Here is an 11,865-nt window from a genome sequence, read left to right as displayed (position 1 = left end):
TTTACCTATCTGGGGCACATGTGAGCTGTTGCTGGATGGATGGTATAAAGTATAATGTTTTTGATATGCCATGTCTATGATATTTTGGACCAAATTCGGAATTCATTACACAGTTGTTTCTCTTCATGCTGTCCATCTACTCTACATCATAACTCGTTTAGTGCGAATATGGATATTTCGAATTTACGGATATAACTAAGTTATCTTGGATCCCCAATTATATAAATCTGCTTTAAGAAATATGTTCCCATGTTTGCTATCTTTATTTTTAGTGCATTAGTTGGAGTTGGTACCTTGCAAATGACATGCAGTTTTTTGTACTTTCACCATTTATAATATACCCTTTGTACAGGTAAGTGTTGTACTGTTATTTTTCTCGTGAACCTCAAGCAGAAAAAAACATGTTTATAGCAAAGATGCTTATAATGAATTAATTTACAGTTATTATGAAATAATTTTTTACCCTATGACTCAATTTAAATAAATATATACATGCATAATTTTTGTAGTCTTATTGAATATCCCCCAGGATCTCCCATAATTTGTCATGGGAGATTCTTTTTAATCCAGGTTTAATACTTCATAATCAATGTTTTACAGTTTTTGTATTATACCTTTATAGGACTTCATTTTATTTTACTTCATTACACTAACGCAAAATCCATTGTGACCTAACAAATGTGGGATACAAAAAACCATATCAAATGAACTATATCCACGGGATAAACCTAGAATGAAACAAATTACACTTATAATGAAGGAAAACTGTCCACCCCCGGCGCTTCCTTTTATACTTTTAATAAATCTATTTTATTATACCCCCCGCTTGAAAAGTGGGAGGGTATATAGTAATCGGTATGTCCGTCCGTACGTCCGTCTGTACGTGTGTCCGTCCTCTGTTACGCTTTGGGGTACCATCTCTTATCCGCAACTCCTCTCATACCACTGAAGCAACTTTAATGAAACTTTCACAGAATCTTTATTACATATTGCCATTGTGCACCTCCTATTTTACTTTTTGATCCGACAAATATTTTGGATTTTCCAGAGCAAAACATGGATACTGCCATTGTATTCGTATGGGAAGCCGGGGGTATTATTTAGTGAGCTTATTGCTCACCGTACCTCTAGTTTATTTAAACTTCATTTTCATAGTTAATGTTTTGGTTCTTTTCAGGAAACCTTTGATAGGATACATTATAATATTGGCTCTTATGGTGATGCAGTTGGTTTTCAGGGGGATAATGTCAGTACAGCTGGGTTATAACTTGGGCCATTCACCCAAGTAGGTTAATGATGACAACATACACTGTACAAGTATAAACTGGTTTAAATATTTTAAGGCAGCTGTTAGTCCAACAGGATATTTATTGTCACTAATTTGTTTTCTCATATAATGTCAAGGTCATAGGCTCATACTCTTGTTTTTCCTGTCACTCTTGACAAAATATCTACTATATTATTGTCTGAGTTGATAATAATATGAAAATCAAAATATAAGTTTGATCATTTGATCATTCATGTATATTACATGTAGTGAGTACTGTAGATTCCTTATTTTTCGTGAGTACTTATCATCGCGAATGGGCTCTTCAACGTCAAATTTCAAGAATAAAAATTCGCGAGTTGACGTTTGATCACGAGATTTTACATAGATTTTAGCACCATAAAAAGGCGAATAATTTTATTTTGTGTGTGGTGCCTCTCACGAAATTACCTGATAATTCCACGCAATTATTTATGAATTTGCTATAATTCTTTGAATTTCATGTTGCCTACAACACGTGTACAAGTTGCTTTCTTTTACAGCCCGGTAGAATCATTTGATAAGGTATACCAGAAGCCCTATGCCAGAATAGCCCCATACCTTATTGGAGTTCTAACAGGATACTTCATGTGGAAATCTGAGAGACAAGCCAAGCTGCCAAAAGTAAGTATTAATGTCAATAATGAACATCTGCAGAATTACAAAAAATAAGTTTTTTGGATGCTGATAATTGAAATTACATATTGATTAAGGGTATGAAGACAACAAATCATAAAATAATGTCTTCAATACATTATATTTCCACTATTGAAGAGTTATAGTTCCTAGTGTGCTCTTTTGTGAAAAAGTCGGAGAATGTACAAATCTCGCGTGCTTTCTGGGAGAAACGTAACATAAACATGTAAACAACACGTTGAATGTCGATGAACAAATCCAAAAAATGCATATGAAAGATTTTATTGCTGTGGACTTTATTTTAATCAAGAGTAGAGATGACAAGGATATTAATTTACATCTATTGAAGATCGTATGTATCTATTTATCAGTTTATCATAATGGTACATTTAAAGTCAATACACATACCTCGGAAATATCGTATTTTTATTAATGGACGATAAAGTTAGGGTTTTCGCTCTTTTACATATGTGTTTTAGTTCTTCTATTCTTTAGTACGAATGACAAATGCACATAACATTTAAAATTGGATTGATAGTGGCATGTTTTGTATTATCCGCAATGCCATGCTGTCCCAGTCAGATGACCAAACGCGCCTCTAATTCTGAAGAGTTCACTACATACTCCTCAGATTTTGATGTTTTGAAAATTGGCCATCATACTTTCTTGTAACTATAAATGTGCATATACCAGTCCTATGAAAATTAAAAGAAAACAAAGCAAACAAATATTCCAGTAATAAAAATGCATTCTTAAAAAAATTTAAGAAAGGAAAAAATTAACCGTCAGATTGATTTTCAACAAATATGTTAATTGCTACAAGTGCTAACAAGTTCTTTTATGGAAATGGATTGACTTTCTTTTTATATAGATGCATGTACATGCATATGCTCCAGAGAACTGTTTTTATATTAGCTTTATATTTAACCAGGTGATTGTGGTGTTGGGATGGATTATTGCCCTGATTTGTTTGTCTTCATTGGTGTTTGGGAGCACTGAACTGTACAGGGGCCATAAATTCTCTACAGCAGTTTCTGCCCTTTACAACTCTTTGTCAACTACAACTTGGGGCTTGGGTGTAGCATGGATTATTTTTGCCTGCAGTATAGGATATGGAGGTTAAAGTCATATAGAGTACAATATTTAAGAAATAAGGTATCATTTTTAAACATCTATCGGAATATAAATACGGGTTGGTCACGTGATTAAATTCCATAAAGCCCGAAGCTTTATGATAAATTTAATCTCGTACCAATCCGTATTTAGAGCCCGTTAAATGTTTTAAATGATACCTTATTACTTATATTTACATTTGTGACTTATTCATACTTTATATTTGCCTGATTAAGACTTTTAACGTGTGAAATGCATTATTTTTCAAACCCAACGGTATGTATGTAATCCACATAACGCGTGTCGACCCTTTAAGACGTCACTGAGAAATTACTTTGAACGTTTATCCATACGCACATCTATGACCTCTTGACCCCGTACCGGTATTTATACAGTTATAGATATGCATTGCTTTCAGTAGTGTTATATAAAGGAAAACATTTGCAAATGTAAATATAAATAAGTGATCTGAAAAATATTTCAACTTGTAGTTGCACTGCTGTGCCTTTGTATTAAAAGAACAAAAATATTATACCTTAATTGGTATATGTATTTAAATTTTCCCTGATGTTTCACGTCTGAGGCATCATTGAGCTTTAAATTGAACTTTTCACATAATATCTTAAGTTTCTTGTCCAGAACCAATGGACCAGCTTAACTAATATATTTATATCAGAAGTGAGTTAAGATCGACAGTGTTTGGTTCATGTTTAATGGACACATTGTAACATTTGACCCTGTAGGTTTTATCAATACGTTCCTGTCTGCCCGTCTGTGGTCTCCCCTCAGTCGCCTGACCTACTGTGCCTACTTGGTTCATCCCGTCATCATACATGTCTACATTATGAGCCAAAGAGACACTTTTTACTACACTGACATCAACATGGTGAGTAATACTTAAACTTTAAATTCAAACTACATTATGATGCAAAATATATTCGTACAAAATGGCGGCGTTTTTAGATGCGCCACGAAAGTAGTAGTCAACATCGTAACTCGTTTATGTTTATTTTTATTTCATTTCAGAAATTAAGTAAATCAAAAATAACTTACCTATTAAGGTGATATTTTAAACGTAAGCTCTTTTAAACAAATATGTACATTTAGTAACCATCTCCAATTGCTTCTGTACATGCTTTTGACATACTGTGGTGTTTTTTGGGTCCAGATGCGCAGGATTGCAAGGAAGATTTCCGGCTCTGTTCTTAAATTCTTCCTATCCTTCCATGAAGCTTTCTTTTAATAAGGAGCACAGATTTTGAATTATATTTAAGGTCATACACAACGTAGTTTGAACTTTATATTGGACTTTTCCATGGAGTTGAAGAGTTTCACTAAATGAAGGACCTGTGTTTAATACTTTTAATGTCTTTATATGGATTTGTAAAATTCTTTTAAACCATATTTTGTTGGAAAAAATCTGGAATTCATGTTTCGTAATTTTTGTATATTTTTCTTTGAAAAATTCAACCTTTTTCATAATTTGATATCCGAGCAAAACCCCTGGAAACGTATGCTGAATTTTTGTCTGAGAACATGTATTGGTAGTATAATTTTAAATTTAGAATATCTTCGAAAATTATCAGTAGGTAAAGTATCTTGCGTATGTCCTTAAATCTGAACTCTGGACTGGCCAGCAACGTTGTAATAATGTTCACACGCAAATAATCCTGCATTGAACGCGTACTGTGTACAGGACCATTATTGTCTTGGTAAAGATGATTTCCAGTCGGAAAATGACGAAATAAAACTGACCACAAATTGTTGACTAAGATCTGATATTTATCAGCATTATAGAAATAGTGCCGGCTCTATGCCAGGTGATACACCCCAAGATCATAACTTGGTAACATGGTTTTGTTTTGCGCGCTTCTACCAAATCTGGCCTCCACTCCCCCCCCCCCTTTCCTCCAAATATATGTAATACACTCTTGTCCTGCACAACAATCTTGGATTCATCTGAGAATATAACTTGTCTTCAAAGGTTGCCAACAGTGAGTTTTCTCTTTCTCGACACCAAGATAAACGTTTTCTCCTATTAAACTCTCGAATTACCGGTTTTTTTCTTTGCAATCCGCCTCACGAATCAATATTTATGCAGATGTAATTGTACAGTTTGTTTAGATATTGACTGTTCCTAATTTTCATTGAATTTTCCTGTCATATCCTGTAAACTCTCTCTTCTGTAGGTTTTTTCCAGCCTTTCTAGCTTTTGATAGTCTGTCGCGATAGGTCTCCTGTCTTGTCTGAGATGTTTTCTATGAAAACTTGACGCTCTACACGCTTCTTAACACTTGCGATTGTAGTCCTGGACACATCCAATGTTTCTGATATGTAGCTTTTAGTTTTTCTTTGTAATTAATTAACTCCGTCCCTTTTCGTCCCAAGTTGTGTCCGCCGGTGTAAAGGCGAATTATGACCCCCATCGAATAATGACCGGGGGGGGGGGGGGGGGTCATTTTTCAACGACAAAAAGTGACCCCCACCCGTAGAAAAAAATCAGTTTTTGTAGAAAAAGAGTCCTAGGGGTCATTATTTTATATGTTAGTCCTATAAAAATTGACCCCCATTGAAAAATGACCCCCTTTAAAGCGATACAAAATTTATAATAGATGAAAGGGAAAAATATGCTGTAAATTATTATTGTTCTTCCTTCGAGTAACTCATGCATTTATTCGAATAAGTTTGATCATAGACCTAAAGCGATTTAGGTCTATGATTTGATCTTTGTTCTTCTTAGCACGTAGGGGTAATAAAGTTCCTCATTTCTCTCTGGCGAAATATTGACAGATTAGTTTGGAGCTATTCACAATCATTCAATTAATCTTCATTTCTCTGATAAAGGAGCAAACCTAGAAAATCAAAGATGGCACATGTAAATGGATCCAACGCACGCTGGAGATGAAATTTATAAATATATATTTTTTCTTAACTGACTCTATTGATACGTTTTTTTGCAGAAAAAAAATATTTGTTGGGAAAAAGTGGAAATTTTTAGCAGACGAATTAATATCGGTGCGTACAAATAAGTAATTTGTTCGAATTAATAAGGTTTCGTTCGGACGAGTGAGTAAAAATAGAAATGGATGACAGGACGCCTCGATGCTGTATATTTTTTATATGTTCCATCCTATACATGTAGGCTATCATTATATGATTAAAGATTTTTTAAATCTTTGCAAATACATATTCTTTTTATACCCCCCCCCCCCCCCCCCACAAAAAAGAACATTACGTTAAATCCAAAAAAAAAAATTATAATAATATTATTAAAACCAAAAACCAAAAACATAAATAAAACTTTATACCTTTCAATAATACTGAAAAAGGCTTTAGATAAAATATTGAAATGAAGTTAAGCCCTCACACAAGTACTTTCATATCGTAATTTAATTCGCCATGATTAAAGCATACTTTAAATGTTGGTGGGGGTATACATGAAAGTATTGTGGTAAAGTAACAGTTGAAAATTAGTAGAATAGTAGATTATTTAAAGCTTATTTTTAGTCCCTCCTTATAGAAAAATAAATGTAGGGTAGTTTTTCGTTGATAATCGACTTCCTCCTAAATAAGTAAGGGGGTCGGGTGGGTATAACACCTAAAAATATGCTCTGTAAAGCTATGGGCTAGTGTAAAATACACATTCTAATGCAAAAACTATACATTTAGACATAACCTTTTGATTTAGCACACAGTATTCATTACATTTCTTAATTCTTGTTTTACTCTACCCTTTTACTCAGTTCTAAGTATATTTTTCAGAGAATTTAATATGAAAATCAGAACAAACATTTTCGTTTTTGTAACCTTTTCTTTATACTGTATCATAATATGAAAAGTTAATTGAAGACCATTTCTTTTTATGTCTACGTAATTGAAGATTCGGGGGTATATAGTTTTATCGTGTCCGTCTGTATGTCTGTCTGTCTACCATAACTTCTCATTTATTGGAGCTATGACTTTCATATTTAATATGTGTATTTCTTATGACAAGACCTTACTTTGGTTACCACTAAATTTGACCTTTACAATGGAGTTTGTTACATTTTACACAAAAATGCCAAATTTTTATTTTGGCCATAACTTTTAAACGGTAGATACTAGTACTCTCATACTTCACAGATATATTTTTTATGGCATGACCTTTCACTGGATACTAAAAACTTTGACCTTCTGACCTTGACCTTGGAGATTTCCGTACTTATGAAAAAAAACTAACCTTGGCTATAACTTTTGAACGGTAAGGGCTAGGGTTTTCATACTTCAAATAATTATGTAATCCTTGTTACATTATACCTTTCTTAAGAAACCATCAACTTTGACCCTTTGACCTTTGAGTTTGACCTACCTTTCAAAACACTTATCCTTAACCATTACTTTTGAACAAGTGGTGCTAGGTCTTTCCTATTTTGCAATTGTATTTCTTGTGAGAAGACCCTACGTTGGGTACCAATATACTTAAGGAGGCTAGTGGGTCAACTAATAATTTTTTTTATTAACCACCAGATAACTTAAATTTTGGGATATGATATCTTAAGCTGTCAACTATCACTTGGCAAAGAAAAATTACATAAATTTTAGCTTTAAAATTTGGTCATTTTATTATATCTTTATATGGCTCTCTTCTTCTAATGGAGATCAAAATAGTCTAAAAATAGCCACGACCACCCAGCCTCTTTCAATTGCATTTAAGAAAAGTTTAATCTTCGCTATATTGCCATACAGTGGCATAGCTGTTTCACAAACACATCTTTTTATATATAAGAGGAGCTGCGGATTAGAGATGGATACCCCAAAGCGTAACAGACGGACGGACATTCCGATCACTATATATATACCCTCCAGCTTTTCAAGCGGAGGATATAATAATATATAATACTGCTGATTTTTTCTGTCAGTACGATGATTTTCACCATCGAAAAACAATGTTTACCTAACCCTTTAGGCTCGATAAATCTTTTACTCCTTTAGATTCTGAATCATCGCATTGACCTTAAAATATAGCTATAATTGTATAATGTTATGAGATCAACATATTCCCAATAAGCTCGGGTGAGCATTTTGCCCAATATGCTTCTTTATCTAATTTTTTTTATGCCCCCTAAAAATTTCAGCTTTAATCCACAGGGGGTCATTTTTCTACGGGGGTCATTTTTCTTCACGTGGGTTCTGCAAATTTTTAGGGTGGTGACACTTTTTCTACGGGCAAAAGGGTCATTTTTCGACGTCGAATAATGACCGGGGGTCATTTTTCGCCGTAGAATATTGACCGGGGGTCATTTTTCGCTATCGAAAAATGACCCCCGGTCATTATTCTATGGGGGTCATTATTCGTCTTTACACCTGTTCAGATTTGTTTACGTTGCAGACGACAATAAAATCACGTAAGACGAAATGTCACATGATTAAAAATGTTATAAATAACTACCGAAATTCCAATCTCTACTTATAAACTACTTTATTTCCCTATAAATAAGTAGGTCGAAACGCAAATATAAACACGCCGCCATTTGCTACGAAAGTATACTGCATCACCCTGTATTTTTTCAGGCCAAATTTAAAGAAAAATGTTTGGTTGTCCTCTCCCAACTATGTCTGAAAAATATTGGGTCGGTAGGAAGTCATAAAAAATCAAGTTGATTATTTTTTTTCTGAAAATTTCAATGCTAATTTAAAAAAAAATTATATTTTCTAGAGTACAAATAAAAAAAAAATGATTGCTTCCTGGGGGTTAAATTTTTTTTGAGTCTGGTCATTTTTATTTAGTGTGTCAGGACAGGGCAACCAAATAATTTTATAAAGCGTCATCTGTTCCATTTTGGATATAGGAGATCTTTCAGGGAAAATATCTTCAATCAAGATCACACTTCATCTAAAGATTATGGGAGCAACATGCTGCTTTTAACGGGGTTTAAAGACTAATTTGGACCCATGGCTAAAAAGTTATATATTCTCAATACTAGCTGTTTGTAGACAGGATATGTACTGATCTTTGACTCTGAGATATAAGATATTAATGTAAGTTGGCGTCTTACTTAGACTTATTGGAATATAAAAGATCCAAGCTAGACATGATTTTATGATAGAAAGACTATTGTTACAAAATTAACTGCAGTGACCTTACTAAAATTGGAAGACCGGGGGTCAAGGTGGGGGGGGGGGGCACAGATCACCCATGTAAGCATGATTGTCAACTTTAACGTCTCGTATGTTAACTGAACCACCCTACCCCTGGGGGTAATGATTTGAAGAAACTTGAATCTACACTACCTGAGGATAATTTCACATGAGTTTCATCTTTCCTGGTCCAGTGGTTCTTAAAAAGAGGATTTTAATTCACAAACTTCAGACTATATATTGACAATGTAGCATTAGATTTAGACACATGAAGAAAAAAAAAACAACTTAAGATCAAAAACCAAAGGTTGTTTCTCATTAACTTTCAGTCAGTGATTAATTACCGGGTATTTCAATTTTAAGAAATATTGACTGGTGTAGGGTGGAAGGTCCTTTTACATTATAATTTTACTTTTTCTAGGTCTTCCTCTTTTTGGGATTTTGGATGGCAACGTACGGAGTGGCTTTCTTTGTTTCCATGGCGTTTGAAGCACCAATGATAGGACTAGAAAGACTTCTTCTGAGAAAAAACTAAGATAAACTCTGTTATGATCTGTTATCTTTTGATAATTTTTTTAATATTCAAAATTTATAATTTTAAAATCATTTTTACAGATATACAAGTGATTTTGTATATAATAATTATATCAATCCAGGGTTTTTTACGAACTGAACTGATTACATGTACAAAAGCTTTATAAAACTACTATATGGGGAAATATTTATCTTTCAATTTGTCAAGTCTGCATGACCAGCTTTGTAGATCTGATAAATATGGTATATGTTAGCTATATTACATGTACATATATCATGTTTATTACCTTTATTTATTTATTTTTTAGTGTTTTACTTTAACCCCTGATGAAGTGATTAACTAATGTATCAACAACATGACCATTGTTAAGAGATCTGCTTAATATACTGAAAGAATTTTTTGTTAAATATTATATTCATAAACTTCCCTATCAGTAGTAAACATACTTTACATCAAAAATAAAAATATTTATATGTAATTTAAAAAAAAAAAAAGATGTGAATGTATTTAGCTATCTGAAATCTGAAACATTGTAATAAACATTGTTTATGTATAAATATTTAATTTTGAAAATTTGTAGACGCATCACAAAGATAAAGTTATAATTATACAAGTAGAACCGTATTTGGTTTTCTACTGTTTGTGTTATAATCAGCACACAGGAGTTTATCAAGTGTCTGTGAATCTATTTAAGATTTTGTTTTTTTTTTGGTTGAAAATTCTTTCCCTGATTTGAATAAGACATTCAATAGATTTAGATTACAGAGTGATATAAAGTATTATGATCATTGAAAGATGAGGCACTTATATTTTGAATAGAATAAGCTGGCTGAGATTAATTCAGAATCACTGCATTTCATTTCCGGAAATCTACATAGAATTTCCGACATTTCTTTATGTCATTTACGACAATTTTTCTTTTCATTTCCGATAGTTATTTCTTTTCATATCCGGAATTTTTGCAATGTGCATCTTCGATAATTTAATGTTCATTAAGCCTACTAAACAGAAAAAAGAATTTTAAAAGAATTGATTTCAAACTTCAGTTTCAAAATCATGATAAATATATATATATATATATATATATATATATATATATATATATATATATATATATATATATATATATATATATATATATATATATATATATATATATATATGTAGCACAAATCCTATTTGAAAGACTTCAATGAAGCATGCGATTTTTTCATCTCATTTAATGTTCACTAAATTAAATGTCAATGACTGCACCGAAGGTATATGCAAGACATTTGATATATACATGTGCTATAAATTTTTTCTTTTAATTTTTCCATAAGTAAAATCTTCTATCCTGCTTTCATTATACCGAGAACTACCTGAAAAATGTCGGAAATAAAACCTTTAAAATGTCTGAAATGAAAACTTTAAAATGTCGGATGGAGAAATTTAGAATTCTTGAAATGAAATGCAGTCTTAAGAATAATTCCCTAGCTTCTCTTTTTTAGTAGGATTTTAAAACAATACTTGTTCCGGTTGTAGAATACATGATGTACAAATTCTAAAAAAAAGTCCAAACAATTTTCACTTTCTAACTCAACCAGAGTTATAAGGAACATAATTCCATAGAATGTTTAATTAAATTTTTTTCCAATCTTAAAAATGCTTATACACAGATTTGATGTTAATATTTTCTCACATTTTCTGTATAATTTCATAACTTATATGTTGCTGTAGCATCTCCACGAAAATACATGTATAATTAAAAATCTTTTGTGGAAGTTATTGAAGCTTCAAATTTCTAGACGCGTTTGATTGACACTCCCTTATTTAGAAAAGACTTGTCATAGGTAATACACATGTTTATAATATGATAGCTCTTCTCAATCAAAAGTATGGTCAATTAAAAGAAGTTTTCAATTTTTATAATAGTAGGTGAAATTTCAAAAATCATTGCGTATTTCAAAAGGTCTATTCACAGGCAATGCACAGGTTTAATGTGGAAGCCCTATCTCTTCTCTTTGAGAACTTAGTACCTGATTTATCTAAGTTTTTTTAAAAGAAGGTCAAACTCTAAGATCAAGGTCACAACGTTAGCAATAATAGTGTATTAAAAAAAGTCTTGTCACAGTTAATACACATGTTTAATGTGATAGCCTTATCTTGTATCTCTTCT

The 11,865-nt window shown here is 32.3% G+C and overlaps 1 protein-coding gene across 2 annotated transcripts; it reads left to right on the top strand.

Moving 5' to 3' along the window:
* Positions 1-37: 37 nt before the first annotated feature.
* On the top strand, positions 38-10,737 carry LOC134257540 (nose resistant to fluoxetine protein 6-like). 2 transcript variants are annotated; one of them, XM_062740141.1, is made up of 7 exons: positions 38-352; positions 1,178-1,285; positions 1,810-1,930; positions 2,874-3,060; positions 3,799-3,941; positions 4,082-4,130; positions 9,594-9,709. In XM_062740141.1, exons 1-6 carry the CDS (start codon positions 306-308, stop codon positions 4,118-4,120), a joined length of 645 nt encoding a protein of 214 aa, XP_062596125.1. In that variant the 5' UTR covers positions 38-305; the 3' UTR covers positions 4,121-4,130; positions 9,594-9,709. The 2 variants fall into 2 exon arrangements, with proteins under 2 accessions (XP_062596125.1, XP_062596124.1); XM_062740140.1 differs by lacking the exon at positions 4,082-4,130 and having other exon boundaries at positions 43-352; positions 9,594-10,737.
* The last annotated feature ends 1,128 nt before the right edge of the window (positions 10,738-11,865 follow it).

The sequence above is a fragment of the Saccostrea cucullata genome, unplaced genomic scaffold (assembly GCF_032062105.1).
Source record: "Saccostrea cucullata isolate Sc308-1 unplaced genomic scaffold, CSIRO_AGI_Scuc_v1 ctg5680, whole genome shotgun sequence".
Taxonomy (NCBI): Eukaryota; Metazoa; Mollusca; class Bivalvia; order Ostreida; family Ostreidae; genus Saccostrea; species Saccostrea cuccullata.
The sequence above is the reverse complement of the archived record's forward strand: the minus strand, read 5'-3'. Positions and strand labels throughout refer to the sequence as shown.

Bases quoted from the DNA above. Each gene is read 5' to 3' on its own strand.
- LOC134257540 (XM_062740140.1), top strand. From the start codon at position 306: ATGCAGTTTTTTGTACTTTCACCATTTATAATATACCCTTTGTACAG. The intron at 1,286-1,809 runs GTAGGTTAATGA...TTTCTTTTACAG, and splicing joins AACTTGGGCCATTCACCCAA to CCCGGTAGAATCATTTGATA. The intron at 3,942-9,593 runs GTGAGTAATACT...TACTTTTTCTAG, and splicing joins ACTACACTGACATCAACATG to GTCTTCCTCTTTTTGGGATT.